At 37.7% G+C, this 21,172-nt stretch overlaps 1 protein-coding gene across 3 annotated transcripts in view; it reads right to left on the bottom strand.

Moving 5' to 3' along the window:
* Positions 1-21,172, bottom strand: part of LOC135210923 (DNA primase large subunit-like) — a 290,700-nt gene that overhangs the window by 131,251 nt on the left and 138,277 nt on the right. For all 3 annotated transcript variants that reach the window (XR_010313592.1, XM_064243889.1, XM_064243888.1), the window contains exon 6: positions 4,541-4,678. Coding sequence is in view for 2 of the 3 variants with exons in the window: in XM_064243889.1 (XP_064099959.1) it covers positions 4,541-4,678 (138 nt within the window). In the remaining variant the exon portion in view is untranslated. The remainder of the gene's footprint in view (positions 1-4,540; positions 4,679-21,172) is intronic.

Genomic DNA, 21,172 nt, shown 5'->3' with positions numbered 1-21,172 from the left:
CACCCATGCAGAAAAACAGCAGGGAGCTGTAGATAGTGTCCCAGCTACATGACCAGGTCATGCTAACCGGTCTAACAGCCCCAAAGAGCTGAAGATGGACAAGTCAAAGTGCTACCCAGTTACCATGACTGTGGCCATGAAAGAATCAGGCACTCTGGCTAATGGCTACCCAAAATCTCAATTAAAATCCGAGAATTGGGGAAAAAATAAGCACTGCGACCAAGCCACACAAACCCGGTCACCTGATCAAGGAAAGTCAGGGAGAACACCTTCGGATCACCAGCAAACCTAACCTGACCCATAGGCCATGTAACAACAACCAACTGTCTGTGCAAATCTAGCTGATTACAGGCAGTCCCCAATTATCGGCGGGGAGCTGATAAGTGAAAACTGCCATTAACTGAAACTTGGTGATTTATGGTGCGATATCCTGTTAACCCTTAAAAGCCGATTGGATGTATTAAATGACGAAAATTGTCTGTTGGGTGCCCAATTGACATATGAAAAGTCAACACAAAAAAGTTTTTTTAAAAATTCGCGGAAAAATAGTTATAGGCCTACTTGATGAAAACTTTTGTATCGCGCACCTTGAGGGATGCTGGGAGTTCACGGATCAAGCTGTTGTTTTGTTTACAATCGTTACCCAGGCGTGCAAGAGCGAATTTCTTTCTTCTCGCACTAAAAAGCATCAGCGACACATCTCAGAAATTAATATTACATCACTTTGACATAATTTTTGCACCATTTTATATTAGCCGTTACATAGTTTTATATATGAAAATGTGTGCAATTTCATGTAGAATACAACAAAAAAAACCCATGGTTGTAGCTTTTATCAGTTTGAAATATTTTTATATAAATACGATAAGTGCCAAAAAGTTCAACCTTCGGTCAACTTTGGACTCGACCGAAATGGTCGAAAAAAACGCAAATTGTAAGCTAAAACTCTTATATTCTAGTAATATTCAATCATATACCTTCATTTTACAACAAATTGGAAGTCTCTAGCACAATATTTTGTTTTATGGTGAATTTATGAAAAACACTTTTTCCTTACGTCCGTGCGGTAACTATTCCGAAAAAATCATAAATTTTTTTATCCAATTTTCGTAATGTTTGCACCGTTTTATATTAGCCGTTACATAAAGTTTTATATACTGATGAAAAATGTTGCAGTTTCATGTAGAATACAATAAAAAAACAAAAAAACACCATGGTTGTAGCTTTTATTAGTTTTGAATATTTTCACATAAACAACGATATTGCCAAAATTTCAACACCTTCGGTCAACTTTGACTTGACCGAAATGGTCAAATAACGCAATTGTAAGCTAAAACTATTACATTCTAGTAATATTCAATCAGTTACCTTCATTTTGCAACAAAGGGGAAGTCTCTAAGACAATATTTCTATTTATGGTGAATTTTTTAAAACTACTTTTTTTTTACGTCAGTGCATTACGAATTCATGCATCATATTGCGATAATATTTTCTCTGTGTTGCTATGATCATTTACAATTTGTTATATACCAAAATCCTAGCAATTTAGTGTACAATACAATGAAAAAATAAAAACTCATTAGCTTTAACCGTTTTGCTCACAGAGCGATTTGTATACAATTATATGAATTTTTTTTTTGCGGTCATATATTCCAATATTTATATATGATGATGATATTTTGTTTTCATTTCTGATGGTTGCATACTAAACTTCAGGCAATGACAAAAAAGGAGCCAAAAATGAACTCTTAATCTTTGGCGCTCAATCGCGAACGCCGCCGGCATACGGGAGACACTTTCGGAAATACCGGCTCGGCGATTAAGGGTTAATGTCGTCTCTGTTAGGTATGTTATGGCGCCATAACTGGAATTTGGCCCATTGTGACACCATTAATCGCCAATCTTATGGTGCAATACAAGCGCCATAAAACCAGATCACCATTAACTGAGTCCGCCGATAACCGGGGACTGCCTGTACCTATTTCTATGGTCATCCAACCATAGAAAAGCAAGAACACTCAAAACTCATTGCTACCCATCAACCTGGTCCACAGACTTGGAAAAGGAGCAATTGAGCCAAATAACCTCTCTCAGAGAGTAAAATAGAATTGACTCAAAGCAAGATTGAAAGTTAACCAAGATGAGATGAGGAGAACGTCAAGTCTAAGGGAATGGCACTCATTGCCAACCCTGATCAGGAAAATCAATCACTGATGGCAATCACATCTTTTTGCTCTACACCGAAGGGAGAGGTGCGGTGCACAGGAATAAGCTTAATAACTGCTCTAATGTATAGGAGACTCACCCCCCCAACTCTAAACTTGGGATACTCCCCCCCAACTCTATACTTGGAAAACACACACCCCCCAACTCTGAACTTGGGACCCCCCCCCCCCCCCCACACAACTCTAAACTTGCAGCTAAGTCCGAGTGGAGGTGAGGTTTAAAAGCAAAACGTAGATGAAGATGATATCCGTACTTGCTAATATTCACCTTTCAGGTATGGTAGATTTCACCTTAATTAAGGTCATTCTTGTCATGACCTTCCTCTGAATTTATTGGAAATAGGCTAGGTAGCCTTATTCCCATGATTTTTGTGGCTTAATCTTTATGATTTTGGACTACTGCAGATGAGGCAAGTTGCACCACAGTTACAACTTACTTTATCTGCAGTAGTCCAAAATAAAAAAAAAAGATTAAAACACACGAATTAAAGGAATAAGGCTACCTAGCCTATTTCCAATAAATTCAAAGGAAGGTCATAACAGGAGAATGACCTTAATTTTGGTGAAATCTACCACACCTGAAAGGTGAATATATTAGCAAGTATGTATATCAAAGGATGAAACAGCTGTTGTGTAACTACTACATGCTGTCACATATCCAATGAAAACAGTATTGACAGTAGTAAGGAAAACACTTAATTCCTTGCAAGAAGACTTTTTTTGACTGATGGGCTTGAAATAACAGGCAGTCCCCGGGTTACGACGTTCCGAGGTTAAGGCGCTTCTCAATTATATTCATCAGACATTATTTTCAGGATTACGACACATGTTCCAGGGTTAAGACGCCTACAACGCTCATCTGGCAGATGAAATATGACACCAAAAATGTAAAATAATCAATATTTGAAGGTTTTTATTATGAAAAATGCAATAAGAATGCAGTTTACATAGTTTTCAAAGCACCCAAAGCATTAAAAATAAGGTTTTCTTAGAATTTTTACAATGTTCTGGCTTACGACGACTTTCGGCTTACGACACGTCTCAAGAACAGAACCCCTGTCGTAACCCGGGGACGGCCTGTATATACTTCACAAAGACACAGCCAACAACCAAAATAGGAAAAGGAATACTCAAGTTGAATCAATAACAGTTCAAATGGCAAGTCAGACAGTCATGAAAGACGTCTGCAATCAACAATGGGCAGAGGCAAAGTGAAAATGCAGACAGAAATGTGGGCAGGATTCTCCCCTGCCTGCCATTAGTTGATTACCTTGCCAATGTTAAATTTGATGTTCCAGCACATTTTCGCAAGCTAAATCCTATGTAAAGAATAAGTTTGTATTTGTGAAGAAACAGATTTATCAATATTTAGTCCATATATTCTTATTTATCCTCAATAATAATAATAATAATAATGAGGGAGTGATAGAAAACGATCACGCAAAGATCCTCTGGGACTACGGTATCAGAACGGATAGGGTGATACGTGCAAACATACCAGATGTGACGTTGATTGACAAAGTCAAGAAGAAAGTATCACTCATTGATGTCGCAATACCATGGGACACCAGAGTTGAAGAGAAAGAGGGAAAAAATGGATAAGTATCAAGATCTGAAAATAGAAATAAGAAGGATATGGGATATGCCAGTGGAAATCGTACCCATAATCATAGGAGCGCTAGGCACGATCCCAAGATCCCTGAAAAGGAATCTAGAAAAACTAGAGGCTGAAGTAGCTCCAGGACTCATGCAGAAGTGTGTGATCCTAGAAACGGCACACATAGTAAGAAAAGTGATGGACTCCTAAGGAGGCAGGATGCAACCCGGAACCCCACACTATAAATACCACCCAGTCGAATTGGAGGACTGTGATAGAGCAAAAAAAGAAAGAAAAAAAAAAAAATAATAATAATAATAATAAATGATTATGATGATGAATGCAATCTATCAGTAACAATTTAAAAATTGCAGCAAGAGCTGCAGAGGAATGAGCAACAGGTAGTTGGCATAACTATAAACCAGATTAGTCAAATAGTCATAAGATGAAGTATGAATCTGTTAGAACTTGGTTTCGTAAATTTTCATTTAGTTTCATTCCCTCTGACCATGAGGGCAGTAGTCCTCATAAAACTTGCAGATTTCAAAGTAGTACTTTTAAAGATACTGTATATCAACATTTATTATATACAAAAGCCTTTCATTTAGCCTAAAAAAACAAGAAAAAACAACAACAAAAACAATGATAAAATATTAAAAATAATACAAAAGGGATAACAATTACTTTATCTCATGAAAAATAATAATTTAAAACTTACAGCAAGAGCTTGGGAGAGGTGAGCTCTGAAGGAGGTAGTGACCAAAGTCACCAGGTCAGTGTCAGGGACATATGCAAAACCGCCTTTTACAAACACTTTTCTTCCTTTCACTAATTCCAAAGCTTCTGTGAAGGGAACCTAAAAGAATTCAGACAAAAAATGAAACACATTATGAGCACATAACACATGCTACCGAGGCTAAGTAAAACTTAATCATTACATATTAAGTTGATCTTTATACCTTCTACAGTAACCCATGCCTATTTGCAGTTCTGGATTCACAGATTCACTGATTCTCAGATTTTTCTATGGAACATATGTACAGTAAACCCCCTGTATTCACGTTCTTAAGATTCACAGACTTGCTTACTTGCAGATTTTTCTATGGAACCTATTTATAAATTATTTGTGAAAATTTCATCAAGAAATATTCTGTAATTAGTGTATTTTGATTATATTTTCATCACTAAATAGACTATGATAAAATTTACTAATTTTCAAGTATGTATTAATTTTAAATTTAATATGATTAAATAATAACAATACATAATAAAAATAATAATTCTCTCTCTCTCTCAGTTGACCCCCCCCTATTTGCAGTTCCGGATACATACTCACTTATTTACAGATTTTTCTGTGGAACACATATACTGTATATCCCCTGTATGTGTGTTCTCAAGATTCGTGGACTCACTTTTCACAAATTTTCTGTGGAGTCTGTCTCTACATTATTTGCAAAGAATTTAACAATCAGTGGGCATTTTCCTCAAGAAATATTAGCTAATTAGTGTACATATTGTGATGTTATTTTCATGACTACATTTTTTCTGATAAAAAATTATTAAATAATTTTCAAATATTAATACTATTAAAATTTGTAAATGTATGTATATTTATTCAAATTCAAAAACAGCAAGGATAGCTTTTGGGAATCTGTTCAGCTCCCCTTATCATTGATTGATAAGGGGAACCGAACAGATTCCCGAAAGCTATCCTTGCTGTTTTTAAATTTGAATAACTATTAAGTTTAATATAATAAAAAATAGCATAAATTAAAAATAGTAATTCCTTCTCTCTTTCTCCCTTCATACAGTAGGGCCTCGAAAATTGTTGAGATAGGGCCCAGAACCCACCGTGATAAGTAAATATCTGTGTTATCCTGGTAACCCCCCCTCAAAAATTGCTTAAAACTGCCTACTTTAATAGTTAACCCACCCAAGACCACTATTCCAATGTTTATAACTGCCTACTTTAGTTCAAACACCTAATATGTCTTCAACTATCACCTTAAACTAAATTCAAGACAGTTTCAAAGATATTTTACAACATTAGCCTTAAAATATATGTAGCATACATACTACTGTACATATGTAGCCTACTAGCCTATGAATTACGGCTAGAAGCCTACATACGCATGTGCTATTGCGTACTCACTTGGGCCTTTTTTCTTTTACAAGAAATATCAAAATTAAGTAAATCACATGGGTAATCGCCAATGTCTATGTTGATCAAGATGGCGACGATTTTGCAGTGCAATCTGATGAACAATAAAGATAATGCTACCAGCAGCATGCAGCAAAACATCTCTCCCCTTCTTCACAACACGTTATTATATTATACGTAATAACCTTCATCTGACGTTAGGCTTCTTTCCCATAAGAGTAAAAGAATCAGGGCTTTTGGATGCCATATAATTAACTCGTTTATATGGGTACAATTTAAAGACTGTGGTGAACACGACTTCAATAACAAAATAAACAAAACGTGGGTAGGCCAGTGTTGCCAAATGGGAATGACAATTTCTTGCTAGATTTTGCTCCATAAAGTACTAAAAGATCCACATCATACACAACAATGCCCCCCAGCCAATTTCAACTGATTGCTCTCTTTTACGATTCAAATATGTTTCTAACATACACAGTGTACTTGTACATTACGTTACCTGATTCCTTATAATTTCGACACCTATTCTGTTCAATTCCTAAAAATGGTTTTGCAAGATTTTGTTCTTTTTTCTTACATGATATATCAAACATAGTAGAATACAGAAATATTCAACTTAACATTACAAAGATTTGATGTCAAAATATGTATGCTAGATGTATTTAAAAACAAATGAAAGTTTTCCTGCCGGATGCTAGATTGAAAATTTTCTTACTAATTACCTCAAGAAAATGAAAGCTAGCATTAAAAATGCAAAATTAGTAACACTGGACTCAACAGATCTGCGCGTCATACTACTACGCAAACGTACATTAGATATGTGAAGATAGTGTTAGTAGTACAAATGATAGTTATTGTATCATTAAAAATATCAAAATGAACGAAGTCGCAAAGCCGATTCTATGTCATGTTTTTCCTAAGCGAGTAGCCTAAAAGGAAAATTTTATTTTGTTTGTTTCATCGCTGCCACAAAACCCAAACAATGATCATTCTAAATTATTATTTACTACCAGAATAACAATGATATTTTGTATTGAAAATGAATGTTAGTATATTCCAAACATTATTACTACCATGACTAGTACTATTAAAATTTCGAAAGATAATCTTGCTGTGAACGCTACCATAATTTGATTTTCACATGCGTACGTACATTTTGTCAGCTGGCTGGCATTACATAGATAAAAGTTTATTTCACTGATATGAAATTACTCCACGAATACCCTTTTTATTATGAAGATATGATGATAATATATATAAGGTAAAAAATGGTTTTATGTAGTATTTTGTTTACGCTTCGTCGCCAATAGAGAGAGAGAGAGAGAGAGAGAGAGAGAGAGAGAGAGAGAGAGAGAGAGAGAGGAGAGAGAGAGAGAGAGAGAGAGAGAGAGAGAGAGAGTCTCTTAGCAATTAGACAAGAGAGAGAGAGAGAGACTTAGTGATTAGACAAGAGTTACGCGGAGTTAAAAAGATTACGTTTATTCAGCCTCAGCTATAACCTGCAGCTTCAATTTACTGGGATTCTCTCTTCAGATTTCCATTACATGAAGAATGAGTAAAAATGTATTTTATTTTTACTCTTGAAAGCCACCACTGAACATTGGCAGTGACAACTTAAACGCAACCTGATAAACGCTCGATAGTTATGGCAGATGACATCAGCAATCAGATGTTTCTCTATAGAGAGAGAGACTGTTGCCTGATTAGGTTGTAACACTGACAGATATCCATTAGCAAAAGTTGAATAATAGATGTGTATTGAGAATAATGATCATTTAAATAAAACTGTTGTTTTACTGTGTCTAATCATATTGAACGTATTATTACCATATTATAGTATTATGATATGAACAGAGCGATCTACCATTTGCATTCTGGTTTCGTTTACATTCTTAAAATAATCAACTGATTTCATTTTATCAATATCATCACTGTTTTTAGTTGCTGAATTGAACTTAACTCAGAAACATGCCTATTATATATAAGGTGAGAATGGTTTTATTATCTTTATTGTTTGTTAATATCACAATGTGAATCTGTTCATATGTTGGTGGTTATTGCACTGCAACTAGGCTTAGCCTACCAATGAACGTCATACACAAACCTAGAATAGGCTATTTATTATGAAAATATGCCAATAATGTACAAGGTGAGAATGGTTTTATTACCTTTATTGTCAGTTAATATCATAATGTGAGTCTTTTCATGTATGTTGGTGATTATCGGACCGCAGCCGAGGTTTAGCCTACCGATAAACATCGCATACGCAACACATTTGTCCCGCGATGCTGTGATTCATACCAGTGATATAGCATGAGCAGCAGTCCAAGAAAAAACCTGTGAATAACTGATTCCGTGATTGCTGATCAGCGACTAAGCGATGCCCACTGTATCTTGGATCTCTCTCTCTCTCTCTCTCTCTTACTGAGATGAGAGAAGTTTAATGTGTACATATTTGTTTTGTATGACAAATAAATGATTTACCTATTAATAAGTACTAATTTTCAAATATTAATATAATAATAACTAATAATAATAATAATAATAATAATAATAACAATAATAATAATAATAATAATGATATGCATGGAGAAACAAATCCACACTTATGTAAATGTACATATATTTCAATTTAAAAATAGCAAAGATAGCTTTCGGGAATCTGTTCGGTTCCCCTTATCAATCTCTAACCAAACCAGATTCCTGAAAGCTATCTATGTTAATTTTAAATTGAAATATATGTACATTTACATAATTGTGGATTTGTTTCTCCATTTGAAGACTCATGCTTCTATGAGGATTTTTTAATAATATGCATAAAAATAACACTGTAATTACAATATTTATGTATTTCTATAATAAATTATTAAAAATTTTAAACAAGCAAAAATCATCCCGGAATCTTTTCCTGAAAATTGTGAAGCTAGCGGGGAGGGCAGACCTGTGAAATATATCACATTACTCGACTTCTGACAGCAAGGGTACATGCTGCCACTCCTTGATCAAATCAATTTCTACCTTCCTTCCTTTCTCTCACTCTCACCATGGGGTAAAATGAGAAATGTATAGAGATAGATAATAAGAGACTTAGTTCAGCTCTTTCCCTCTCTCAGGAAAAAATATATCCTGCTAATTTGAGTCTTTTTAACCGATTGGTATTAACATAAATGCACAATGTTTGTGTGTGTTTTCATACTGTTTCAAAAATGCAGAGTAAAGGTAATACATCCTTTGAAGACAAAAACAGACATATATATTTTTTGTTGTCAGTTACTTTGTCAAGAGAAACAGATTAACATTCCTGAGAGATTAAAGAGATACACTCACTCTCTATTTTTATTTTGCTGGCACAAGGCTAGCTGAATATGTTGTTGTGGTAACTCTCTGTTTTGGCTGGAAGGGTTAGAAGTACATATGTATTTATTTTTAAGGGTAATAATGTTTAAGATGACTTTGAAATTCTATTAATAATATAATTTCAAAGAATAATACAGTAACAGGATAATAATTTAAGGTATGTATAGTTGACGTACGATACTTCAAGTATACATTTGGTATTTGAACTTTCAAGTTAAGTAGTTATATGTATTTTCAGAAGGGGGGTTAGCAAGTATTTGGAATTTTAACTATTCACGAGGGGGTCTGGTCCCTATCCTCCACGAATACCAGGGGTCTAATGTACACATTATTCGGGGAAAATTCACCAATTCATGGTATTATCATACTTTTCATAGAGAAATATTCAGTAATTACTGTACTTTCCTATTATTTCTGTAAATAAATGTATTTTTTGATAAAACTTGAAATAGACGGGTTTTTTTTTTTTTTTTGGTGTTTGAACAATCAAAATATGCAGTTATAAGCATTTTTAGAGGGGTATCAAGTATTTGAAGATTTTAGCTATTTGCAGGGGGTTGTGGTACACATCCACTGCAAATACCGGGATTTGACTGTACATAAAAGGAAAGAATATATTAGCAGCTGTGGAACAGATGTCTTACCCCATTAATATGAATTTTTCAAAATATAAAACTAATATTGTAATACTTACCTGAACACCTGAATTAGTCCTGGTCACTGGACAGCCCGAACTATATCCCCACATATTTACCCACTAAGTGGGTAATTTTAACTGTCAGCATTACCAACGCTGCAGGTAAAATCTAGTCAATTGAGTTACCTGTTACTGTTGGCAACGCTGGTGCAAATACTGGCCACCAGAAGCCCGTCTTCTCAACTGAATCATTCGCTATCAAATTGAAGTTGGGAGGAGGGTGGGAATCACTCAGGTGTTCACGTATTACAATATTTGTTTTATTATGAAAACTCCATATTGTAATACACTTCCTGAACACCTAAATTATCCCGATTAACAAAATTTTAATGGAGGTGAAATCAATCTCATTCAGCCCAACCTGTCCACGGAGCATACCATGTATAAATGTATGTATCCTCACCTAATTATCTACCTCAGTAGGTGAAGATGTTTGCAAAAAAAAGTACTTCAACATCAGTGTTGAGTTTAAAGTACCGTCTGAGTCAGAAGTACCTCTTATGTGGTAACCTATACTTCTTATTCATGGAGGTAAAAGCAAATCTCCTCACCTAGTTGTCCAACTCAGTAGGTGAGGATGCTTGCAGAGGAAGTACTTACTATCAGTGTTGAGTCCAAGGTACCGCCTAAGTCTGAAGAACCTCCCATGTGGTATTCTATACCTCTCATGTATGTAGGGGAAACGGTGAACCTCCCATGTGGCTATTCAGCCTCTCATGTATGGAGGAGAAGTTGAGTGTGCAGGACCTTCGAGTTCTCTACTGCTCACTGACACAGATGACTGTGCTGAAGAAGTTGTAGTTATTCCAACATGAACATCGGGATCTGCCTAATCTCAAAGACCTAAAGGAACAATACACTCTGTTTAAGCTTGACCAACAGAAACACTCAAGTTCATTTAAATTATTACTAACTACCTAAATTTCTAACATCCTAACAATACCAAGCTAATTATAAAACTGAGTTGACTGGTACGACATGACCCAGTGAGTAACCTTTCTCTGAAGAAACTGAAAATCCCTATGGTAGAGCGTTGTGAAAAACCACACTGACTCTCAATAACCACCTCCAAGATCGCCAACACCAAAAAAATTTTTCCAGAAAGCCGAAGGGTAGCCATCCACGATACTTTGTGCCCTTGGACGCAAAGCCCCAACTAGAAGGTTCCGAAAGCAATGCAGAACCAACCAACACTACCTAGGGGAAACCAAATAAAATTCTCAGACGAGGTAAAATTTCCTTAGTATACATGACAATTAAACTTTGAGAGCTCGAACCAGACACAGCAGCATTTGTGATCCGTCACCTGCTATACGATCATCCAACGATGCTGCTGCGACTCTACCTATGACGACGGCGACGTGAAATTGACCATCAAGGAGATATCTTGTTTCTAATAAACTTCTGTTAAGCGCAAGAGGCGCCCTAAACAGAACCTCCTTATGAATGTCCAGATAGTGCTGAAGCAGATGATTTAACAGGAAGTCCCTCCTCTCCTTGACAAGAACGTAGTACGGCCAGCTGAAATGTTAGTCTGCTATGCGAACCCCATCGAAACCCAAGTGATGAGGTTGTCAAACAGTTCAGGACCTGATAAACACCCATCAATTCTCACAACATCCACAAAGAGTGGGACAAGGCCTCCGACTGGGTGTGCAAGGTGTCTTCCAAATACAAGCCTCATGATCTGTAACCCTACCACACGAATCAACGAAGGAACCCAGGAGAGAAGAGCCTCAACAGATTCATAAAGTGGAACTCAAACACAAGCAGAAGGGTTACCCGCTACCTCATACAGAACACTCCCGATAAGGAAGCAAGGTTGAAGCCAGTCTACTCGGCCCCAAAGTGATGCTAGCCTAGAGTCGTCTTCCCCAAAAACTGCCCAACTCAGCCGAAACCAGATCAGCTTACTTGATGTTTAAGAGACTACTGGTTTAGTTGAATACAACATATCAAACATTGCTTGAATTAACTATGAGGTTCCTCTGGAGCCTGGACTGCAGAAGGAGAGAATGGACAAAGTCCACCATCCGTTTATACTCGCTTTCCTTGGCCTGAGAAACAAAAACCCACAACGGGCACCCGATTCTCTCTTCAAAGGGTATTGTCTGTCAGACCTGTCAGACTGCACTGGAACAGGAAAAGGATAAAGGCCAAGCCCCCACAAGAGCAGCACCCACGAACCCGTAGCTTACTACAACTGGCTGCTCGATACCAAACCTGACATACATGATCCCATCATATCTGAGCCAACCAATTTGACTACACCATATACCAACAAGATGATGATAAACTCCTGAGCAAGTCGAACTCAACCATGCAATCCTACAACCCCCTACCCCTGGAAGACGTAACCCCTGTCTGACCGCTGCCCCCCCCCCACCCCCCCCCCATCCCCCCCCCCCCAACAAGACAAACCATCACCAGTTCTACAAATCATGTATGAACTAAATGCTACGACATAACCCTGAGCTAGTCTCGATCGACTGCACATACCCACACTACCCAGTGATGATAACATAACACCTGTGCCAAATATACCTTGGCAATGAACGCACACCCCTAAGAGGCAACCACACACTGTCGCGCTAAATGTGTACCAACCAAGACGATGACATAACCTTGAGCCAGTCTCACTCAACTGCGAAACCTCGCACCAGCCAGCAACTAAGACATAACACTGGCTGACTACAAATGGGGAAAGCAACACCCCCTAAGAGTGAAGAGGCCGCAAAACGTGACCCAACAAACGCTGGTTACACCAATACTAGACCAGGATGGGAGTCTAGAACTGAAGCTATAAGATCAACTGAGGGAAAGAAGTACTCCCGGAAACCCCGGAACCAAGGCCAAACCCACATTGAACCCCTTGAAGGATGAATAGAAAAAGCCGCAGGAAAAGGTTGAGAAAGTAGTACAAGGAGAGAATAAGGAAGCAGCCACACTTGGAGTAACCACCAGAGCACCTAACACCGACATTGTGCAGGTGGAGAACTAACTTGTACAGCACATAAAAGTGCCTTTAATGATAGGTTACAAACTGTGGAACCAATGGGAGCCACAGAAGGAAAATACCAGCTACCCTAACGAAAAGAGGCCAAGGGCACAGAAGGAACCAGTACTGATAGAGTCAATGATGGTGCAGACGAATCATCAACTGCCATAGCACCCCCAAGAACCACAGAGGACACATTACGGCTCAAAGCCAGAAAAGGATGAATATACAGAGTTGCGGAAGACTCCGCAGCCGCCTGTGAAGCATCCACACCACCAGCCTGAGACTACAGGACCCGTGGAAGGTGCTAAGAAGACAGCCCCGCCAAGATTACTTCCCTCAACTCCGAAGAGAGAGAGAGGGAGTCATCAGAACCCCAAATTTTAGGATTGAAACGATGAAAACTCTTTGCTCTGCTGTGTTATTGGCAAAGAAAACAGGATGGGCGAGAGGAGACTCCGAAGCAACCTCCGAAGAATGCCCTGATTAAGAAGATTGCGTAAAGACAGAAGTTTTAGAAAAAAATTGGGAGAAAGAAACTAGACTGACTCTGTTCCCCATGAAAAACTTCACGAACATCATTAGAACACTCAGGAAAATTCTTCAAAACATGATCGTGAATACAGTCTGTATTCAAGCTACGGTAATTCATTTAACGATAATTCAATTTTATGATGGGGTTAGCTATTAATATTGGTACGATTACATTTTGAAAATAAGTCTTTCTATATCTTGTGCGCAGCTGGCGCAGGCAGCAGCGTGCAATCAGGCAGTGAGAGAGTTATGCTGAATGTAGAACTTAGGCCAAAGGCCAAGTATTGGGACCTATGAGGTCATTCAACACAGAAAATGAAATTGACAGAAGGTTGAAAGGTGTAACAGGAGGAAAAACCTCCCTGTTGCACTATAAATCAAGTGTTAGGAGAGGGCAGAAAGTAAGATGAAAGAAAATATGAAAGGGGGTAAAGTAAAAGGAAGACAGAGAGAGAGAGAGAGAGAGAGAGAGAGAGAGAGAGAGAGAGAGAGAGAGAGAGAGAGAGAGAGAGAGAGAGAGCCAAATACCAAATTACGACTGTCTAACTTCCCTTCCTCCATATCTTTACACCATCTTCTAAGTGGATAAGTAATGTCTTAACGATATACAGTGGTACCTCGACATACGAAAGGCTCAACTTACGAAAAACTCGAGATACGAAAGCAAATACGAAGATTTTTTTTTGCTCTACATACAAAAATTATTCAAGATACGAAAGGTTGTTGCTGTAAAGTCCCGAGATTCGCCCGGACCACCGATAACAATTTTAAAATTTGCGCGCCGCCAACTTAGTAGACTCGCTACCATCCTCCCGCTCTCCCATTGGTTCCTGATGCTAGTCACTGCCATAAGATCCTGCTCTCTTATTGGTCAGCATCTCTCCCATGATCCCATCATACATCTACGTAGCGGCATGCTTTTTAGGCCACTCGGCAGCATCATCGGTATTGTAAGCACGCGGAATTCGTTCATTCTATACGATTTCGTTTATTAACGTAAATTTGTTAGTGATTTCGTTGTAGTACTGCTTTATCATGTTGTGTGAGAAGTTTACTACATACGTATACGTACTACATAACTTAATTACATACAGTATATACGTAGTCATGGGTCCCAAGAAAGTTGAAGTAGGAAAGAAGAGGATGCTTTCTTTGGAGACAAAAATGGAGATAATAAAAAAGTATGAAGCTGGCATGCGATTGAGTGTGATCGCCAAGGAATATGGCCGAAATCCTTCGACAATAGGCACCATCCTTAAGCAGAAGGATGCCATCAAAGCAGCCACACCTTCCAAGGGCATGACTATTTTGTCTAGCAAGAGGAGCCACGTGCACGATGAGATGGAATGGCTGCTTCTTGTCTGGATAAAAGACAAAGAAATTGCTGGCAATACGATAACCGAGACGGCAATCTCTCACAAGGCCAGCACTATTTTCGGCGATTTGATATCCCAGGCCGAAGACGACAGAGGAGAAGGGACATCGACGCCAACCCCAGAGTTCAAGGCTTCTCATGGGTGGTTAGAAAAATTCCGTAAATGGACTGGCATCCATTCCGTGGTGCGGCATGGGGAGGCGGCCAGTTCAGACCCGAAAGCGGCCAAAGCCTTTATTAAGACATTCAACGAGATGACAATCAAGGAAGGCTACAGTTCTCAGCAAGTCTTCAACTGTGATGAGAATGGCCTTTTTCGGGAAAAAATGCCTCATCGGACGTACATCATGGAGGAAGAGAAGAAGCTGCCTGGGCATAAGCCTATGAAAGACAGGCTTACACTCGCACTTTGTTCGAATGCCAGTGGGGATTGCAAGGTGAAGCCCCTACTTGTCTATTATTCGGAGACTCCTCAAGCCTTCAAGGCCCACAAAGTGCTAAAGGAGAAGCTTCCGGTGATGTGGAGGGCTAATGCGAAAGCCTGGGTACCGAGACTTTTGTTCACAGAGTGGGTAAATCTGTTTCGGCCCGACAGTGAAGAAATTCTTGGAAGAGAAGCACCTCCCTCTGAAATGTCTGCTGTTGTTGGACAATGCCCCTGCTCACCCTCCTGGCCTCAAGGAAGATATCCTAGCGGAGTATTCGTTCATCAAGGTTCTTTATCTTCCGCCTAACACCACCCCTCTCCTCCAGCCCATGGACCAGCAAGTGATATTGAACTTCAAGAAGCTGTATATGAAACATCTTTTCAAGGGATGTTTCGACATCACTGATACCACAAACCTCACCTTGCGTGAATTTTGGAAGGAGCATTTCAATGTTGTCATATGCATCCAACTTATCGATCAAGCTTGGCAGGAGGTTTCGAGGCGAACCTTGAATTCCTCATGGAGGAAACTCTGGCCTGATGCCATATCCGCCCGAGACTTCGAGGGATTCGACGTGGGCGAAGCTGGTGCTGCAGATTCAGGAAGAGTTGACGATCCTGAAACTGTTTCGCAACCAGACCTTGACGAGATCGTTGCACTCGTCAAGTCCATGGGGCTGGTCGTCAACGAGGACGACATCAATGACCTTCTCCAGGAGCACCAAGAGGAGCTTACGACGGATGACCTGAAGGAGTTGGAGGCCATGAAACATAACTTTGTTCAAGAAGAGTTCTCTAGCAGTGGCGAGGAGGAGGATGACCCTATGACAATGGCAGAAATTAAGGATGCTCTAGCTGCTTTTCATAAGGTGAAATCATTTGTAGAAAAGACACCCCGAAAAGACTTACACAGGTCATATGCTTGCGCAGTTCGATGACGCTTGCCTGAGTCGTTTCAGGAGCATTTTGAAAAGCAGGCAGAAGCAATCTTCCTTGGATAGTGATATTTTAAAGAGGCCTTTACTAACAGGTGTAAGCAAAAAGGAAGATCCAATTGATACTACAAAAAAACAGAAAATTGAAGTTAATGTGTTTCGTAAAGTTTAGTTTATGTTTCCTGACATTTTTTAATGTGTTTCGTAATGTTAAGTGTACGTACGTATCTGCCGTTTGTCCTCCTCCTCTGTCGCCACTTTCGGAGATAGCCTCACTCGCAAAGTAAAGCTTCCACTTTTTTACTACTACATACGTACAGTATTTCTTGTATACCATGTTACACTAATACACTTTATTTACAGGTAATTAACAGTATGTATTAAGTTAGGTATTGAATGGTCCAAATTGTTGTAGTATTTCATTGTTTATTGGTTAATTTAGCTTTATTATAAAATTTACTGAGGTGTTTTTGTAGAGCTTGGAACGGATTAGCCATTTTACATGTAAAATGCGGTTCAAGATACAAAAAGCTCATAAGAAAGCTGCCTTGGAACGGATTAATTTTGTATCTCGAGGTACCACTGTACTCGTATAATCGTGTACAGCCATGAACAACCAAACAAGCTACATTGTTTGCTAATAAGACTGAATCCAATAGCAACATCCATTTACTATATTCAATCAGCGTAGGACAATAAACACTTACTGTAGATATGTTATAAATGGTGTAATATAGAATAGGACTGAAATATTTTTGTAACCACTTTACTTGCTGTGAGATCGTCACGGCAATATAATTGTAACTGTAAATGTACCTGAAGCTGATAAGGTAATATTAGGTGCATTGGCAACCTGGATAAAACTCCCAAGATTTTATATGAATTTAAACAGCCGTGGTAAAAAGAAAAAACTAAAAGTATGAAAGAACTCATTTACTGCTTTCACACTGATAAAAAATAAATAACGTAAAATTTGTAATACTGATGAAAACAAGTGAAAACAAGCAGAATCACTGAAATTTATGCAATCTATTAATGGAGGGAAAAAAATTAGTTTACAATGAGACATATTAGTCAAATTTGGACTCAGAATTAAGTCGTAAGATGAATAATATGACTTCATTCCATATAAGTAAAGTAATTCAGATATTCATTTATGCTGACTAAGAACAAGAACATTCCCTGAGACTCAGTGAGATGGTTGCATCTGTAGTGAAGGAATTGACTAGTCAGCACCTCTGCCTGTCTAGGCCACGTCACCTCTTTCTAGTAGGGCTGTGTGTTAACGGCAAGCTTGTAATTGAAATGTAACTAATTACACATTTCCAAGGTATTTTAAAGTGTAAATCTTTAATCTATTTAATATTAAATTTCAGTTGTCATTTGAAATTCGTCTGCTAAACAGATGAAGATGTCATGCTACCAAATTCCGTCACCTGAGGGAATATTTTTGGAAGCAATGAAATGAATGAATTCCTTATGATTTCTGATTTATATGGCACAAGATACCATTATAAGCACCATTATAAGCTATGTTAAAATGCCAACAGTTAAAAGACCGCCTTCACGCTTGACTACTGCAAGACGAAAGCATGGTATAGGTGGGGGGGAGCTTAGTTACGTCAGTCAAACCTAGCCAATCAGGGCCAAGAAGTGCTCTGGGGATAACGCTACTCTCCTTTTTATACCTCGGCTGAGAATGAGTTAAATAAGGCGAGGTAACTCGCATAAGCCATAAGCTGAATCCCGAACCAAAATATGACTGCTACTTTAGTATTTACAATAAGATAATATGAGGATACATGCAATATTGGATTACGTAGCTGGCAAGCCTACACAGTCCAACAATGCTGAGGTTGGACCGAATCTGATTCTTGTTCTTGTTCAATTAAATTTTTGTACTGAATATCATACGATCTGATTCTCAGTTTGTGTTCAATTACTCTGGTACTACATCATCCAGGATTGGCCAATAGCATTAGTAATTACTATACCGATATGTAGTGTAAAGTATACTTTGGGCTAGGCTTCTGTTGTTAATGTTATTCAGTTTCTTTTATACTGAATTACCATAAGTCAAAATGCAATGGCAAGAGATTTAACTGATATTAATAATTACCATACCGTTTATGAATACATAAAGCCAAATCGACAAACTGATCACCAAGACGAAAGAGCACTATCCAACTCTTCAGAACCAGACAAAAGCTGAAACCACATCCAAACGACCAACCATAGACTAGAAATCTTCTGTTGCAAAGAACTGGAAGCAGGAAATAAAACCAAAGATGGGTCTAAAGAAGAACCTTCACACTAGACACTACAAGGGAGTTTGAACCTGAGGGAACCTAACCTGCACTTCTCTTCCTAAACACTACGTACCCTATTATCGCTACTCGTCTGTCCCTGGCCTAACTTTACATTAACCTTAGAACTTACACCTTAACCCTCTTACGCCGAAGCGGTAAAAAAAAAATTGTCTCCCGTGTGCCGGAGGTGTTTCAGAGTGAGCGCGGAAGCGGAAAAAATATTTTTTTCAAAAAATCACAGCGCACTTAGTTTTCAAGATTAAGAATTCATTTTTGGCTCCTTTTTTTGTCATTGGCTGAAGTTTAGTATGCAACCATCAGAAATGAAAAAAATTATCATTATCATATATAAATAATGCGATATATGATAGCGCAAAAACGAAATTTCATATATAATTGTATTCAAATCGCGCTGTGCGCAAAACGATTAAAGGTAACAAGTTACTTTTTTTTCGTTGTAATGTACACTAAATTGTGATCATTTTGGTATATAACACATTGTAAAACGATAAAAGTAACACAGAGAAAATATTATCACAAAATAATGCATGAATTCGTAACGCGCGGATGTAAAAAAATATTTTTTTCAAAAATTCACCATAAATCTAAATATTGTCCTAGAGACTTCCAATTTCTTTCAAAACAAAGATAAATGATTGAATATTACTATACTGTAAGAGTATTAGCTTACAATTGCAGTTTTCGACCATATCTGATGAGTTAAAGTTGACCGAATGTCGAATTTTTTTATATATATATTTTTTATATGCAATTATTTCGGAAATAAGAAAAGCTACAACCTTCAAATATTTTTTGTTTTATTCTACATGAAATTGCGCACATTTTCATATATAAAACTCTATGAAATGCCTAATATGAAACGGAGCAAATATTCCGAGAATGGTACGTACGCATTTCGGAGATTTGTGGCGGAGAATCCGCGCGCGGAGGGAAGGAAAGATTTTTTTTAAATTCACCATAAATCTAAATATTTTGCTAGAGACTTCGAATTTGTTTCAAGATGAAGATAAATGACTGAATATTACTAGACTGTAAGAGTTTTAGCTTACAATTGCGTTTTTTCGACATTTCGGTAGAGTCAAAGTTGACCAAACGTGGTTTTTTTTTTCTATTTATCGTGATTTATATGCAAATATTTCGAAAATGAGAAAAGCTACAACCTTCAATTATTTTTTGTTGTATTTTACATGAAATTCCGCACATTTTCATATATAAAACTTTATGTAACGGCTAATTTAAAATGGTCCAAACATTACCACAATCGCACGTATGATTTTTTTTGGAAGAGTTACCGCGCGGACATAAAGAAAATGTTATATTTTTCATAAATTCACCATAAATCGAAATATTGTGCTAGAGACTTCCAATTTGTTGCAAAATGAAGGTAAGTGCTTGAATATTACTAGAATATAAGCGTTTTAGCTTACAATTGCGTTTTTCGACCATTTCGGTAGTCAAAGTTGACCGTAGGTTGAAATTTTGGCAATTATCGTTATTTATATGAAAATATCTCAAAACTGATAAAAGCTACAACCATGGGTTGTTTTTAGTTGTATTGTGCATGAAATTGCACACATTTCCATATATAAAACTTTATATAACGGCTAATTTTAAAATGGGGCAAACATTACCACACTTGCATGTATGATTTTTTTCGGAAGAGTTACCGCGCGGACGTAAGGAAAAAGTTTTTTCATAAATTCACCATAAATCGAAATATTGTGCTAGAGACTTCCAATTAGTTGCAAAATTAAGGTAAATGATTGAATATTACTAAAATATAAGAGTTTTAGCTTACAATTGCGTTTTTTGACCATTTCGGTAGTCAAATTTAAACGAAGGTTGAAATTTTTGCAATTATCGTTATTTATATGAAAATATCTCAAAACTAATAAAAGCTACAATCATGAGTATTTTATTGTTGTATTCTACATAAAAATGCGCACATTTTCATATATAATACTTCATGTGACGGCTAATTTACAATGGTACAAAAATTATGTCAAAGTGACGAAATAATTTCTGAGATGTGTCACATATACTTTTTAGTGCGGCAAGAAAGAAATTCGCGCTTGCGCGCCTGCGTAACGATTGTAAACAAAACAACACCTTGATCCGTGAACTCCCAGCATCCCCCAAGGCGCGTGATTCAAAAGTTTTAGGCTGGTAAGCCTATAAGTATTTTTCCGCGAATTTAAAAAAAAAATTTTGTAAGTCGACGTAAAATACGTCCAGTCGGCACACGGGAGACAAAAAATGTCGACGTAAAATACGTCCAGTCGGCGTAAGAGGGTTAAGGGGGAATCTGCTGCTAAATACTGCCTGCTCAACTACGGAGGGCTAGCAGAGCCTACCTTTCGGGTCTGTGGTTCTCCATCACCCACGGCACCTGTTGGGGCTGGTTCTGGAACAGGCAGGTGAGCTGAACGAGAATGATTAGCATCACCTATGCTACTACTGCTATCTCTATTTCAATTAGCTTTGTCATGAAATTAGCAAACAAGTTAGACATTCTGTCTTCTGATTCTGAACCGTT

Source organism: Macrobrachium nipponense, chromosome 4, assembly GCF_015104395.2.
Source record: "Macrobrachium nipponense isolate FS-2020 chromosome 4, ASM1510439v2, whole genome shotgun sequence".
Lineage (NCBI taxonomy): Eukaryota > Metazoa > Arthropoda > Malacostraca > Decapoda > Palaemonidae > Macrobrachium > Macrobrachium nipponense.
Note: the sequence above shows the minus strand (reverse complement) of the source record. Positions and strands in the feature narration are given on the sequence as shown.